General features: G+C 39.4%; 1 protein-coding gene across 1 annotated transcript in view; it reads left to right on the top strand.

The window, feature by feature from the left end:
• The window catches only part of NCKAP5 (NCK associated protein 5), a 388,365-nt gene that overhangs the window by 319,358 nt on the left and 52,113 nt on the right, over positions 1-16,894 (top strand). The window contains exons 11-15 of the mRNA XM_067299354.1: positions 722-826; positions 3,856-4,047; positions 4,532-8,385; positions 9,077-9,254; positions 13,650-13,728. Coding sequence (XP_067155455.1) covers positions 722-826; positions 3,856-4,047; positions 4,532-8,385; positions 9,077-9,254; positions 13,650-13,728 — 4,408 coding nt within the window. The remainder of the gene's footprint in view (positions 1-721; positions 827-3,855; positions 4,048-4,531; positions 8,386-9,076; positions 9,255-13,649; positions 13,729-16,894) is intronic.

Below are 16,894 nucleotides of genomic sequence, written 5' to 3'. Positions count from 1 at the left end.
ACAACTCAGGCTTAATGCACACTGAAAGCCTTGATAATTAGTATACAGGTGAATATGAGGGAAATGGCACCGGTTTAGCCATCCTCCCAAGCAAAAGTGAAATAAAGTACTGTGTATGTAATCAAACAACGTGTGAATATTAATGTGCAAAATCCTCTGAGTCCCTAGTTCCCTGATGCAATTATTTTCTATTCACATTAATTGTTTCTAACAGATGACATTAATGACTTTGAGTTAAAATGTGTGCAAGGGAGGCCTTCACCAGATCAATTCTGTTTAAAAATAGGGTCACTTTTACAATCATTCACTCAAGATGTAACGGCGCCTAAATAAAACAACATTAACAGGTTGATTGATTTATAAATGTTAATTTTGTAGTTCATTTTTTTGCTTTTTTTCCTGAAACCTGTCAAACACCAGGGATAATGGTGGGATTCGTGTTCATTTGTCATTGTTGCATGTGGAATAGTGATAAGTTGCAAAACAATGACTGGGAGAAAAAGTAGTTTGTTTTAGCTGCAGAATCATCTGTTCTTCATAGAGGAAGTCCTGGACAAAGTAACTGTGAACAGCAACCTTTCAAATTAGAACAAATCCTCTTTTACCCCAGGGTCTTCATTTCCCTTGAAATTTAACCGCAGAGTTTGGAATTTTAAAAATGCTGATCTGTTGCATATTTGACAAACATTTATGCTTTGGTCATTCCCTTCTACCCCCCCAGAAACTCCATTCACGCATCTTAGATCTCTCATCTGGGGATTTGCTTTCAGAAGTAGAAAGAAACAGAAGCTTGGTGCAATCTCGAACTGCTGATGCTCAGATTCATGTGAGTTTTTGTGCTGTCCTTGTCTCCCTCATCGGGAACCTTCCCTTTTTTCCGCTGAAGTGTGATGTCATGGGTGAGCCATAAAGCTGATCTTTGAATCGAAACACTGTTGAGGCAGATAACAATACTTCTTCTTCCTTCTGTTCTCTGAAATTCAATATTGTGTTCTCAGTTGATATAGTAAGCAGATAGTGTCACTCTGTGCAAAAAAGCATAAATCTTCGCAATGTCCCCAAGATACCTTCTTGGGTATTGATTACATCTCAGAATCTCTGAGAAATGGTCAAGGAGCTTTTTATTAAAGCCCATGCACCGTATTATTCATCCTACTTTTATGATATATTATGTATGAACTTTTAAAAATTCATGGGCTCTGCATTTTTTTTTTCAGATGGCGTTAGCTTTGTGCTTATTTGGCAAAACTTTAGCCAGTGTGGCTTTCATGTTTCATTGTCAAAGAGAAAAGTATCTTAAAAAACAAAAGTCACATAAAGATAGAGGGAAATAAAGAGAACAAGAACAGAACGTTGAACCTGTCTGTGCCTTTGATCTTGAAGTACAGTATGTCAACAGAAATGTGATCTGCTTTGTAATACATATTTTAATGAAAAGGCATTGTTTCAAAGGTTCACAAAGATGCTAACGACCCTTTGCATAATACGTAATTTAGCCTTCAGGTTAGGTTTTTCTGAGTTTATAGTTTTGTCTCTATAATTGTTTGATTCTTTCAATTCTCTGTCATTTTAGTAACAATTACGTGTTTAAATTGCAATATTTCAGTCAGTCTTTCTTTTGTACGCTGATTTCATTAAATGTAATGATTTAAAACTCATGATTACAAAAAATGCAAATTTCATAATGTCAGGTAATTAACCCATATGCAAGTTAAGTATATTTAATTGATGCCTCATAAACATACTATTTAAAGTTCTTTCTCAGAGAATAAAGGCAAATTGCAGGAGAAAATTCCAGTCCCTTTCTAATGATCTTAGTGCAATCTAGAAATTGGGTAGATACCCTATTTCAGAGTCTCTAACTACATGTTTTTTTTTATTTTAAACAGGTTTCTCATCTGCTTAAACAATAAAAATGATTACTGTAACATCCCGTTCTTTTGCTTTCCCTAGATATCTGCCTGTTTTTCCCATTGCTGCTCTAGGAGCAAAGGCAGCATTTCTCTTTCTTTTTGGTGCAAAGGAAAGGGATGTGAGCGAGGGGATGGAAAGGCCCACGGACTAGCTGGAGGTGATAGGAAGGGAAGGCAGTGCTTTACAGTACGCTGTGATCTCCTCTGTTCTCCTACAGGAGATTCTTACAGGAAAGCATTTTACAGACATTTTTCCCTTAAACACTGTGATGCCTGGGATGCAGCCTAGTGTAAGGTCTCCCATAGGAGCCAGGATGCCAGCAGCAGTGATTTGTATCAACAAAGCAAGAAAGTCTGTCTCTGAGCCAAAAACAGAGGCATCATCCTGCCTCTGATGCAGGAGCAGGTATTCCTCCCAGATCCGGAGGATTCCATGTCTATTGCTCCCGCATGGGTTTGACTTCCTGGGAGAACATGTACCGATAACTCCCAGAGGTGAAACTTGCTCTTGCTGCCTCTGAATGATGTTCCCATTCATAGGTTTTGCCTGTGACAGAGAAAAATGGTTTGCCCTGTAGTTAGGTTTGTCAAAACCAGAACATTATTATGTCAGCTGAGCAATGAACAGCTGTACTGATGAACTCCTCAGCAGGAAAAGTTCTGCTCCCTGCCATTTAACTGAGAAAAGGTTCAGCCCTAGTGCTAATAAATGGGAGGAAGTGGGCGAGAAAATGGAAGAAGTTAGCAGAAGTCCAGCAAACACATTTGTGTGTGAGAAGTGCCTACAAACTTAAGTATTTTTTCCCAAGATTTGCATGAAGAGGCTGTGTGTCTGCTGCATATACAGTTTTGGTAATTGTTTTGTGGATTCTATAACTCTAGATTTCTGTGCGTCTTCCTGAATATAAAGGTAAAATTTTCATCTAAGCAAAACTAATTCAGGCTGTAATACATACATACATACTAAATAAATAAATAAATATTCTTTGGGGTTGCAAGATTATTTTTTGCCTTAATGAAATTCAAAGCAAAGTTTTATAAAAATGCAGTCATGTCGCCCTGTCTGGCATTCCTGGTAATTAAAAAGATGTCTGATTCTGTAAGGAAACTAGAGAATAGCATAACAACAGAAGAGTGCAGGCGCTTAACATTAAAAAAAGCTCTAACGTTGTTAGGCACAAGAGTATCAGTTTGAAAACAAATTAAAGGCATCCTAGATACTCCTACAGAGGTTTAATATTTTACCTAAAGTGCTATCTGCTCTTCATTACTCTCTTCCTCAAAGCTGGCACTTAGTCACAGTCAGCTGAAATTGCATTTGGAGAGGGGCGATAACTACACAAGTACTAAAGGCAGCCATAAAGTGTCAATAAATTGCATAAGCAAGAGGCTTCAGCTGTCGGGGAGTGACACCAAGATGGATTGTCCTACGTCAGAGAGTTTCTTAGACAAAGCTTTGAACTAGATAGGAAACCAAAATTAGACTGTAACGGAGAGATTCCATTCTCAGTGGACATTCTGGTTGGGACACTAAATTAATTTACCTTGTCCAGTGTGTAGAGCCTCATCTGTTACATTGTAGGGCTATAATGCAGTTGTCAAGATGTACTTGTACTCTTAGAACTTTGTTTTCTGTATCTTACTGAAGCACGCTGCTTACGTACAAAGCATAATTCAAATAGACTCAAAATAATCTTTAGCAAAAGCAGAATACTGGTTCAAGAATAAAGAGAGAGACATGGAGGATTGCGGATTTTGTCCAAAACAGATGAAAAATTTAGCAATTTTTACTTTAGTTCTCTGTATTAGTTTCCCCAGATGCTAATGGCATAATATGAAGGTGCAAGTAGCTTACTTGCTGGTTTTTGCCCTGCTTAATCAGGGGGAAGAAAAATGATCGTTTTCCAGCCATGAGATATTTCTATTTCTTCTCATGTTTTAGGAATGCCAGCAGAATGTGAAATCCAGTATACCTGTCTTGAAATGCCAGAGTCAATTAAATATGACAGGTCCTAGCCGCCTGTATCCCCGGAGCAGCTGCAGTAGCAGTGAACTCTCCCTCTCAAGTGCTTGCAGTGAATATTCCAGTGGTTCCTCCTACACTTGGAATGATGGGAAAACATGCAGCAAAAGGGTAAATCTAATTAATTTGCTTCATTTATTAGCTGAAGTTCATCTGAAACAAGATTAATTGAATGCCTGACTGTTTTTGAAATATTTTTTTCTTCTCTCCTATATATTTAAAACATTCACTGAGTTCTCTCTCTGTCTTCCTTCCTCTCACTCTCTCCTTTTTATTTATTTATTTTTATTTTTTACAATTCCTTTATCACTCCAATTTGCTCACAGTTTCCTCAATTATTCTGACATTTCTTCTGTCTTTCACAATCCAAGTTGTTCTTCTCCTATTTATCTTAATCCTTCCATTCCTATTGTTGTTCTTGCAGGTTTTAGATGCGCTGCACCCTTCACACCACTATGAAATCCTTTATTAAGAAAGAACATTGCTATTAATAGCAATGGATGAAACATAATGCCCTATGCAACTCCTGAATCTATTTACTAAAATGGTAGTCAGCCCTTTTGAGTAATATGCGAGTTTTATTTTGTCTTAACAGTCATCCATAACCTGGGATAAAAGAATAAGCATTGGTTCTTCACTCCCAAGCAACCTCTCAAGTCCTGCAGATGATCTACCTCCAACTCGTATCAAGGAAAACCACATCTTACAAGGGCTGAAGAAATTACAGAAACAAAAAATATTACTTGAGTCACCTTCAGCAATATCAAAATGGGGTTACAAAGATTGCATGAACTCCAATGAAGGAATATATTCCCCTGGGGTTAAATGTGGCAGCCATAAAGAACAGACTCATTGTAAGCCAATGGAAATAGGAAGTATTTGCATTGAACATAACAAAACTTTCTCTTATGATTCAGATTCACATGATGACATAGATGACGACTCTGCATCTTTACTGCTGCTGCAGGAAGTACCAAGCAAGGACTGCAGGATCTGCTGTAACAAATTAACTCACAGTGTTTCTGACAGTCTATTTGATTGGGACCCTAATAGGAAACATTTGCCTGAAAGAAGCTCATATTTTAATTCAAAAGAGAGACCTGAAAAATTGACAAGTTTTGTCAGTGGATTTCAGGCAGAACTAAAATCATGCAGTAGAGCAGAGTTGCCTGAGTTACAGTTAGATCAAAGCCTTGTTAATATAGGCTGGAAGGACCTTAATTTTCAGCTTTCAGATACTGATGATAATGAAGTCTTGGATGAATTACACATAGAAAGCAGTGATGAGAAAAGTCCATCAGATTTGTTAGCAACTCCTTTTCCTGAGAAATACACAAAGAAAGCTGATACGCTTGTAGTGACGGAGAGTTCTCAGTTTTTATCTACTGACAAAGACAACAAACAGCTATCTGCTCACTCAGATATTAGGCCAAAGACATGTAATTTTGTTAAACAACAAAAGGTTATAAAGAAGACCTCTTCTGAAGAGTGCATTACTGTAATATTTGATGCTGAGGATGGTGAGCCTATTGAATTCAGCTCACATCAAACTGGAGTTGTCACTGTAACAAGAAATGAAATTTCAATCAACCAGCCACAAACTAGGTCCAGTGCAGAATATACTGAACTTATACCTCAGGGAATAGCTAATTTGCAGACAGGAACCAATGTTAGAAAGTACACTGCTTTAGAAAGACCTGAAGATGAAACTGAGAAAAGATCTCCTGAAGAAAACATAGGGAATAAAAATACAGTTGTCCCCATGACCTGCAGTGAATCTTCGCACTGTGGGAGAGCGGTATTGCAAAATGCTCCACGACAAAAACTAGTGAAGCCGGTGTATGATATATCATACAAGGCCAACCCCAGCTCCACTGTGCATGCAGGAATCAATCAAAAGCCAAACTTGACTAAAATACCCAGCAGAGGGAAGTTTTCTCCTCAAAAAACCACCATGACCGAGAGTGAGGAGACACCTGTAACTACATCAGTGGGCCCTGCAACCCTTGAAAAATCACCTGCTCTGCCACCTGTAAAGCTTTCAAGATTCAAGAAAACACAAAGTCCACCTTGTAATTTTGACTCAAAAGTCACCTTCCAGCTTCCAAAGCCCCCTGCCCACCCTCTGCCTGGCTCAAAGCTTCCAGATAGAAGCAATGGGGTGAAAAATCCAAAGAGTCAGAGCCCAGGATCACCACTATTGCCTCAGCACCTTATAGAGCCCAGTGACTACGGAGAACCTCCCACCAGAGATACTCATTGCAATGCAGCAGCTGTAGACACCGGATCATCATCACCACCCCTTCCTCCAGGCAGGTCAACTTCACTGCTAATTAGGCCTAATTATGCTCATTCACCACCTGTATCTGTAAAGTTAGGAACAGCTAGTTCCAGTGAAACAGCAAAAAATTTACTTAAATCATCACCGTTAAAAGGGACTGTGAACTCTGGCTTTCATAATCAATCTAGTCATGAAATGCAAGCAAAAAACGTATCTTCTGGGGCCAAAATTGAATTATCTTACCTTCAGGAAAATGCAGAAGCAATTATGCAAAATAAATGCATATCTCAGCAACCCCATAGCACATGCCAAGGACTTTCCAAAGTTCCCACAAAGCAAGTTTGCCCAAAAAACCCTAATCAGCTGGCTCTCTACAGGAATCGTGATTTTCCCAGCACAGGTTTTCAAACAGCCAGGTCTTTTTCTCTAGATTGTCCGTCACTGGAAACATCTTCTTCACCAGACACATATTCTAGCAAAAAAGATACTTCCAGTGACAGTGGGATAAATCAGCCACAAAAGATGCCAAACGTTCTCCCCGCATCCTCTCAGCGTCACACAGCGAGCACAAGCGAGCCTTTGCTATCTCAGGTAAACAATTCCCCGTTGTCAACACTGTTTCACGGTAGTGACACTGCAAACGCTACCCAAAACTCTAATGAGAAAGGGATGAGAACCCGTCGCCCTGTAGGACTGAAATTATTTGTCAAATCGCCCCAACTTCTCCGAAAGAGCTCTACTGTACCGGGGAAGCAGGAAAAAGACAATATAAATGCAGCTTCCAGAAGCAATGTGAGTCCGAGTAAGTACAAGCAGGATGAATCTAGATGTATAAGCGCCGGAGACACAATAGACGCTGAATTAAAAGACGCTAGGTCTGACACTGAAATAAAAGATAATTTTACTGTGGGACTTAGTATGGATGCAGCATCACCTCATTCACATGAGAACTGCAGCTTGGTGGTGGACAGAGTAGATGGATTAGAAAACAAATTAGTTAAGAGATCTGTTTCTTCTAGCAACAAGTCACACTTGAAACCAGCTCTGGGCATGAATGGAGCGAAAGCACGTAGCCAGAGTTTTAGCGTTCATATAGGGGAAAAGCCATCTGCCCTTGTGACAGAAGGTCTTGGGAAAGTACGGACTCAGATTATTACAAACACCTCTGAAAGAGGAAATTCTCTAACAAGGCAGAACTCAACCATGGAAGGACTTCAAATCAGGGCTGTTCCCGACTCAGCGGCAACAGCAGAGACTCTTTCAGCTGTTCCAAAAGCCGCAGAAAATTCTTATTCTAGACAAAGTTCTCTGGGAAATACGAGTAATTGCAGCAGCCAGCATGGAAGCCCAAGCAAGCTGCCGTTCAGATCACCTCCAAGACTAGACTTGTTTCACAGCGTTTCAAAATGCGACGGAAACAAACCACTTCCTCGGAAAGATGCATGCGGTCTATCTGTCCCAGGTGAGAAAAGCAGTGAAAATTTCAAACATGAACCTCTAAATAAAAAAAGTGTTCTCCAAACAGAGCTGGAATTCGAGGCATCAGCTGCTGTTTCCTCTGAGCAAATTCCGTCCTTTCAGAACATGGATGTGATACAGTGTCCTCAGAAACTTGAAGCAATGAAGTCGCAAAGACAGCAAATGTCCTTACAGTTAGCAGAAGCCTCTGAGAAGGTTACTGGTGTTTTGAGTTCACCTGCTCTACAACCTACAATAGAAGAGAAAGTCATGTTATGCATCCAAGAAAACGTGCAAAAGGGTCAGGGACAAAGCAAATCTCCCACTGCAGAGACTAAGCAAAAGACTGGGCCCTCTCTAGCGAGCTGGTTCGGCTTTCGGAAGAGTAAGCTGCCAGCACTGAGTAGCAGGAAAACTGACGTTCCTAAAACAAAGGTAGAAAAAAAAGAAGCAAAAGTCTCTGGGTTTGGAATTAAGCAGGCAAGATTGGAGAAAAAAAAGGAAAAAAAGAAAACCGAACAACACTGTGAAATGGAAAATGAAGTTAACAGGAAAGCAGACAACAGTGACAGTGTAGACGATGTTTTGAAGAGTAGAAATGCAAAAGCTTCACAAGACATTCCTGGCCAACCTGGGTGTGAACAAGCCAAGGGTTCCGCCACAGCTACGTACTCCCCAAAAGACAGTTTTATGAAAGAGCTTTTAAACAGGTAAAACTCTGGGAGGCAATTTGGGATGTGGCGTTGTGCATGGTAGCTTTATTGGCATCCTCAGATGCTAAGTTCCATGCGTATTGCTTTTAGACTAAGACTGCCTGGTAGCAAACACTTTGTACTCTATCAGGACTTTAAAGGAAAAAACATTAAGAATGCGATGATAATTTTGTTCATGTTACTTTGTTAGCCAAACCAATGATCTTTGAAATTAAAGAATGGCAAGTTACGTCCAAGTTGATAGAAATTCAAATGATTTCAGAAATCAAGAATCTAGGCAGATGGTGTGAAAAAAATAGAGGATAATTAGGTACATGTTTTAATGTATTCCATTTTCATTTATTATAACCAGCAAACATATTTGGTAACTAGTCGAAATTAATTACATTTACAGCTACCATAACCTCAGGTCACAGAAAAACTTAACAATTACTGTACAGTGTTTTCATGTTTGCCCCGCGGCAGTCCCAAATATAAAATAAATCATTACATGTGAAAGAGTAAATTGATAAACTGCCTGAAATTGCAAGTGACAGATTTGATCAAGGCTAGTTAGAAACATTTATCACTCAAAGGTCTAGAGACAGAAAGATACAGAGAGGTTACTTTAAACATTAAAGGAATGGGAAAGTGGAGTGATTGAAGAAGGGCAATGTAATTTATCAGAGGAATCACTCTCTACCTGCAGAGTTGATAAGAAAGCAGCTCAGCAGACAGAAAGTGGATCAAATAATGTTTCCTACAGGAGTGTGTCGAAGGGCAGCTCCCAGGGCTCCTCTCTTCACGACAACTCTATCAGCTCTCAAGGAAACCACAAGAAAAACAGCAAAACAAAAGCTGATATGGAAATGCAGAATCAGACCCTGGTAAGTGCTTTAGTACATGAAAACAATATTACCTTCTTTTTACCTTCTGGAAGTGTTCTTTATTGCCGGTACAGGCAAGCAGGATAGTAACTGTTTATATATGATAGAAAGATTTTGTGTAGCTAGCGAACGATGAATTAGTACAGAGGTTGGCAGCTCCACTGTAGGCCAGATTATACAGCTAGTCGTGAAGATCCTGCCGCTTCTGCTGGCAGTTCAATTCCGGGGGAAATATATGCACAATGATGCCATAATCATACTGCCGTACAGTGAAATAATAGGACCATTTTCTGTTTTTCCCTTTTTTCCCCTTTCCCTGGAAATTGCATGCCACCATTGAACATTCCTCTGAGCATTACTGAAATCATTAAACCTAAGAAATGCAGTGCTGGTGGGGAAAAGGCAAAGTATTTGACCACATTTGGGGATATTTGTCACCAAAGAGGGAAGCTTTCAAAGGCAAAAGCATACATTGATCCCTGGCTCTCTCTCTACCCCGAAAAATCTCCCTGTTAATGCCTTGTAGTTAGTTTTAAGCTTCAATATGGTACTGACTACACCTGATCCTTTAATTTACCTAGCAAGTAGGAATGTTGCAATTCAGAAGAAAAATAGGTTTTTTGGTTAGCTGCTGGAGTCTGGTTCTTCAAGGGTTATGTGGGTGGTTAACTTTTGTGCTTTTTGAAAAATGTACACACGGAGTCTCGGACTGTAACCTAAAGTCACACTGAACAGTGCCCTTCCTTGTGAAGTGTTTAATAATTAACCTTAGAATTTAGGGAGCAATTTCTTGCCTAGCAGAGGGCCCTTCCGATGATGTTTTAAAGTTCAAGCACCAGGAGAACAAAGATGCTTTAACTTGATCTTTTGTGATTCAACTTCATCAACATTCTTTCCTCGTTCCCGATGGTGGTCTTGACCAGGTTATTATGATTATTGTTAACAATAATCATAATTTTCACAAAATAATTTGAAAACTTGTGCCAAATTTATATACGGAACATTAACTTGAGGCTATTACTTTTGTTGTTCTGTTAAAAGTGAGTCACTGAAGTACTGCCCATGCAACAATTTCACTTGAGAGAATTTGAAATATAAAGTAAATATTTGTTTTGGAGGTGTTTCAAGGGTCAAACATCTTTCAAAAGGCTTCATAGTGGGAGTTCCAAAAACTAGTAGCTTAGTATTGATGTTTAGGGTGCTTAAAGTTACAATATCATACACGATTGCAATTTCAGGCAAATGTTTTTTCTTACTTTCATACAAATAATATCTTTACTAAGAACATCCACAAGGTCGTTTTTGCAAAACTTACAGGGAACATATGCAGGATGAATGCTTTGGAAAACTTTTTCCTTCTGACTCCTGTGGTATCATCTCTTCTTTGAAAATGTAGATGTCCCCTGCATTATAAAACCACAAATTATAAGCATATCTAAAGCTGTCCTTGTAGTGTCACTGAAAGGAAAGAGAGAGAATGAAAGTCTGGAAATGTGCAATATGCAGGAAATTCAATCCAACTGATCTAGAACTCTGATAGCAAAGCACAGCCCCTTATCAGAGCCACTCAGTTTAACTATGCCCCATTTAATATGGTCCTGACAGCTTAGGGTATATCTTTGCTGTACAGAAGTACAAAAAACTCTTCCCGTTGCTCCTACAATTTCTTTTTAACTTATTATTTTCTAATGCTGCAGTAATTTGCTGTGCTTTCTGTCTGTCATTTTGCAAAGTCTTTCTATTTGCAACAATAATAGTCGTTTAGGACTTTAAGTACATCTTCAAGAAACATACTTCGTTTTATCAGGGAAGTACAAAGATTGTCCTTAATGTACATAAATAATGTGTGAATGCTAATTATTCTGTTTAGCTTTTAGGGACAAGTTAGTCACAGGGAAAAGGCCTTACCTATCCTATACCAATGCAATTTTTTGTTAAGCTGAAAGTCGAAGTATTTCCTATATTGTTTTTTAAGACTGAATTACATTATATGCATTGTCTTTGCGAGTTTCATATTATGTTCTTGTTGCATTTAATTCCTAAAAGAAACGTCTAGTGCCAAAAGGCTGAGGACATGTAGAACAAAGAGAATACAAGCATGCGCTTACAGTTCTTAAGGCTAATTTATGAAAGAGATATACTGTTAAGATTCCATGACATGTAAGATTTCGTCTTGTCCTCCGAAGTTGTACAAGAAGAACAATGGAAAGTCTTTAAATTCAAAGTTCATGCATCTTATTACTATCATTTTCAGTTAGTCTTTGTGTCTGCTTACTTTGAAGCAGATTGCAAAGGATCGGGAGATATCTGTGACTGAAAACAGTAGCATGTGGTATCATGGCCCATTGTGCTTTTTTTTCCCCTTGTAAAAAGACAAAATGAATGCTTTTGGAGAAAACAGCATAAATCTTTTGAAAAGCCCTGAACTAAGAGGATTCCTTTTCTTCTGTGAACAACGTAAAAGCATTCAGTGATAAGGGTCAGTGTGGAAACCAGTGTATTTCAAAACTGTGTGTCATATATATACTGGTTGTTTAAATCCTGGCTGTAACATTTTTAACATTAATTTTCTAGAAGGTTTTTTCGTTAAATGTTTAATGTTTGACAGTTAGATCTCTTCTCTTGTGATGTACCAGGTAAAGACTTGGAGCACTATTATGCCATAACATATGCACCAATTACCTCTCATTTTTGTTCATGCAAAGAGCATTATTGCTTGACTGCTACTGAATTTATGGAAAAAGCAATGTTCCACCAATGGCGGCCTTGTGCATTCACCTTCAAAGGGATATGCTTCCCGTTAGTGTTCATCAAAAAAGCACTTTGCTCTAAAGGCCAGCCAGCAGAAATACATAATCCTTTAGCCCACACCAAGGATATTCCACATTCTCCAGTACTTTTTCATGTCCTTGGCTGGAGCTTAAGGTGAGATGCAATCATTTTTGTGCTGCACTGCTTCATTTCATCTTTGTGATTTTATTACAACCCAGTGTAATTTAGAAAAGCCATGGGCTTTTACTTTGCGAAGTGGAAGAGTGGCACCAAAATCAAGACGCCAGGAGTTTTGTATAGCCCTCTCTGTCTGCAGTCTGTGTGTTTGGGGAATACCTGGAAATCTATCCTAATATTGTGAAATGCCACATTGGTAGCAAGGCACAGACCGCCATGCAGTCTGCAAATGTGAAAAATTGTTTTACCCATAATTTGATGCCAAATGATCACATATTCTCCTCTTCATTTTCCATAGCCTGAAGAGCCTCATTTCAGAAGAAAAAGATGTAATCAAATCTCTGGGATTAAGAGATTTTAAATGACCTTTTTTAAATATGGAGAGCATATCTTTCATGTCTTACTGAGGCTAGTCACAAGAGGTCAACAGGACTACTTGTGTAAGCTAGACAAGCAGAATATCTACTATGATCAAAGATATTAAAGTCATGCAAATGATGATAAATCCTTCTGTTTTATATTGCAAAATGTATTTAATGTTAATTTGAATATAAACAAAATCAACCAGTTGCTGTAAGTGGTTTAAAACAGCAGAGAGTGATTAACAAATAATTTAAGAGATCTGAGAGATTGAAAGTAATGTTTCCTGCGGGGATGGCTTTCTTACTCTCAGGACCCTGAAAGTATCTTCATTCCTCTTGGATTTATATATATTGACTAGGCACAAAAACACGTCCCTGTGTTTGAATTGTGGCCACCGATGGTATATAATGGAAGGGGGGGTTCACTGTATGTTAGGAAGATGCTCACTTTACCTATGCACTTTGAAAAATAGGAATGAAGAACAAAGCAAAAAAATGCATTCATCTGAAAAACAGAAGATCTAGGGGGGGTTAAAGTAACATGCCAGAAACAGATGTAAAGAGCTTGAAATAAGGGCTCTTAGCGTGCACTGCATTCTTAAATTAAGCTTTGCTTTCTGTTTAGCTAATAAAATGATTTTTAATAGGGGTGGAAACAGAGATACTGAAGTTAAATGATTGCAAACTGAATTGAAAAGATCCTGCATCACATATTAAGTTCACCTTTTTTTGGCACAGAATGTGAAACATGATATTTCTGGAGAGAAACAAATGCGAGGTCATGAGACCTGTGTGTTATTCCTTTTTCTTATTTAAAAACAAAATGTAGGAGAAGACTTTTCCTCTTCAGGAATTGTGTCTTCCAAGGAAGTTTTTTTGACTGCCGCATATTGTGACTTTTAATGAAGTTAAAGTTATTATCCTCAGATGTCATTCATAGGATGAGACAGGCTATACCCATCCACTCTTAGTAGCTCTGTAATGATACCATGGTTTGTTTCTGAAAAGATATTCTCTAGTTCTGATGAAACGACATAAACAGAGTCTCAGATGTTCTTCACTTTTGTTGTTGTATTATGTACAGGCTAAAGTAGTCGCAGAAAACCTGCAAGAAGAAGAGGAGGACACCATGGCAAGGACTACATGTCAGAGTCATGTGATAGGTACAAAATTATATTTTACACTGGATTTTATTGCTGTCTCAGTTCTTGGAAAAAAAACATGTTTAATCCTCATTACGTTATTTGTTTTCTCACCTAATGTCTTTTAGCATTCATTTAGCGCTGTTCAGGGACAGCCAGATTTCACAGCTATATAAAAGATGAGTACCTACTGTTTCTATCATGGAGCAAAGTGATACTTGATAGCAGGACTTTGGAAGCTGGCTGCGAAAGATGGTCTCAGTCTCCAGAGCTCGTGGGTTGCATATGGTGCCCTGACTCTAGGGTGGCTGTGCATGATGCTTTCAGTGAGAGCAATACTGGTATTCTGTAACGCTGCCGTCTGGCCTCGAATTAGCTCTGTCTGCAGCCAAATGGCAGGGTAAAATTCTGAACAGCAGAATAATTACTGTGGCAATCTAACCCGGAATGAGTAGCAAACCAGGTGGCTATTCAGAAGAGAGGTAGACCTTACAGGCATTACTGCAAATAAATAAAGCTGCCTTTGCCATATGCTTTTTGGAAGGGCAGCACGGTCAGTCCTGCTTCTTGATTGGCATGTACTGATTTTTAACCACAGGTAAGCTTTCAGTACTTGCTAAAATATCTAATAGGCAATGGAGGCCAAAGCAGAAGTCTGTCAGCCTAGCAAGTATTGTGTTGAAACACACTTCTCTTTGGGGTAGGAATATGTTGGCAGTGCTTTATGGCTCGCACATCCTTTCCAGTCCCAAATTCCACCAAATAAACTCTGGCTGTCGTCCTTGCAGCTCTGCTGGAATAAGCAAAAGGTATTCCTAAACTCTCCCCTCTGTAGCACCCTAGCCATAATTTGGCTCCACTGCAGTAACTAAACAACAAGAACTTTCAATATTGCAGTGCAAGGCTGTAAAAAAGGGTATTCTGTGACTGGGTAGGCGCTAGAAAAATGAAATGCTGGCTCCTCACTCGGCATAAAGGCTTGACTTTGCGTTATTAGAAATTGCCCCCTCTCCCTCCTCCCGCAAAAAAAGAAACAACTCACTTAACACTGTTTAAGGTGATTTTTCCTCAGCCTGAAAGAATTACTTTCCTTTCCCTGCCTCCCCTCTCCCTCCCCAGATTCTGAAAACTTTTACTTTGAGTTGATGTGAAATGTTTGCGTTTAATTTTTCAATCCTGCTACTGAACCAGAAAAAACAGCTATTTACAGAGCCTTGTCCTGAAAAGACTCCAGTGCTTCCTTGGTGTTCCTCGGTGTAATTGATGCTCATGGCTGAAATCTAATCACTATATATTTTGATATATTACTTTGTCAGTGGGTCCTGTAATATGCTGTGCTGCCGGGTTTTGAGGGCGTTAATCTTTTAGTCCTCCCACGTGCACCGAATCTGAGTCCCAGGCAGGACACAGTGGCATTGGAGCAGGGTGGCTGGCATTCCCCAGAGTCGAACTTCGATTATGCCCTGGGTTCACGATTATGCCTCAGTTAGCTGGGTGAGCTCCTCAGCATGGATCCAGCCCTCCTGTGCACCAAAATCCCTTTCCGCAAAGAAAAGACCCTTTTGTTCCCCATTTTGCAGTGCTGGTGGATACGAATAGAGTGACTGGTAGGTCTGTGGGCCAGGTTGATATAAGTCCACAGTATGCAGCACCGCAGAGAAGCCAGGCAGTGCTGCCCTTGGGAAGCTCCCGTAACTCTTACAAGGACCTTTGCATCACCTGAGTTATGCCAGGATGTAAAAATTACAAAAGCAGCTTCTTTTCCCTAGACAATATCATCTCTTAAAGGCTCAACCTAGGATCCCAGCTATCCCTGTTCTGCCTTATTAGAATTAACTAACGGATTTTGCTGTGCAGATCTGTTGTTTAGTGCCGGGAAACTCTCTGATGATGGGAGACATTATGTACTATAGGTAGTGTTGGCACAATAAAATAATAGATGTCTAAAGAAATTTGTTAGCGTTAGCACACTGATTCCTAATGCATAGTGTGCCAGCCATTGCTTACGTCAGCAGGACACGCACAAGTCCGGGAAATGAGAAGCATGGTTCGAAGTGCACTTCCCAAATACTCCTAAATCAGTATCTTGCTGTGTTTTATATGTCAGGCTATGTTTTTTCTTACATTTGTATTTTTGCTGCTGCACCTCAGCCTTTTTTTTTGTGGCTAGCTTTACTAGGTCTGGTTTGGATTTGCCTCCCAACTTCCTTTTTAGAGGTTCTGGGATTTTTGTTACAAAGATTTTCACAGGGAAATACTGATTTATTTTTTTTTTCAAAACAGAAACTCTGTGCAGCTTTGAGAAACTTTAATTTGGAAAGTTTCCCACATCAGCTTGCGATTTTTAGTCAAAGCCATGCACAAGGAGGACCTTGTGAAGCTTGCAAAGAGTCTGTCGGTAAGGCGCATTCACTGAGATGTAAGAGCCAAATTCAGCTTTTGTCGTTACGAGCTCCTAAGCGGCTGGTTGTCAGAAGCAGGAAGGGAATAGTAGAGGAAGGATGACTCTGCAAATGCTGTTGCTTCACTGCTGTCAAACACATGATAGGGAAATGAGTCCTGAGGCTGATGAAGGAGGGCAGTTGCTACGTCCTCTGATCAGGTCATTTCTGGCGTGGGCTTCTGGTCCGTTGGTTTCATGGAACTGTTTCCCAGTGTTGAGGGTTCTTGCAGAAGAGGAGCATCTCTGAAATCTTGGAAGTTTCACGGGGCAGCATATCCGTTTCTTACACATCTGCATTCTTCATCATCATAACAGTCATTTCAAAAAAACAAAGCTCATTATGGTTTCGCACCTGTACTTCCAAGAGCTTATTCTACTGTTTTTGTTCTAGAATGTTAACGATAGTGTGACTGCGTAGAAGATGTAGAAAAGCTATGATTAAGCAGGGAAATTTTTCTGTACTGTGGTAAAGAATGTATAGAAAAAAACAATTGTTGGTGTAGTTGTCAGTGTAAAATACCTAAATTGATGTCAGTTCTGCCCAGTTAGCTGATAAACATGACACTTAATACTGAACAGCCTTCAGAGTCAGTACCATGTACGACAATGCTGGTTCATCACTTTCTAATGATGAGGTGATACTCCTGGGTCTGTTAAACAAAAAACATGTGTAAACTGCCGGTTGCTAGTTTTTTAATTTATTGTCATTTGGTGATCTAAACAAATTTAACTATTTTGCTGACT

The sequence above is a fragment of the Apteryx mantelli genome, chromosome 6, assembly GCF_036417845.1.
Source record: "Apteryx mantelli isolate bAptMan1 chromosome 6, bAptMan1.hap1, whole genome shotgun sequence".
NCBI lineage: Eukaryota > Metazoa > Chordata > Aves > Apterygiformes > Apterygidae > Apteryx > Apteryx mantelli.
Note: the sequence above shows the minus strand (reverse complement) of the source record. Positions and strands in the feature narration are given on the sequence as shown.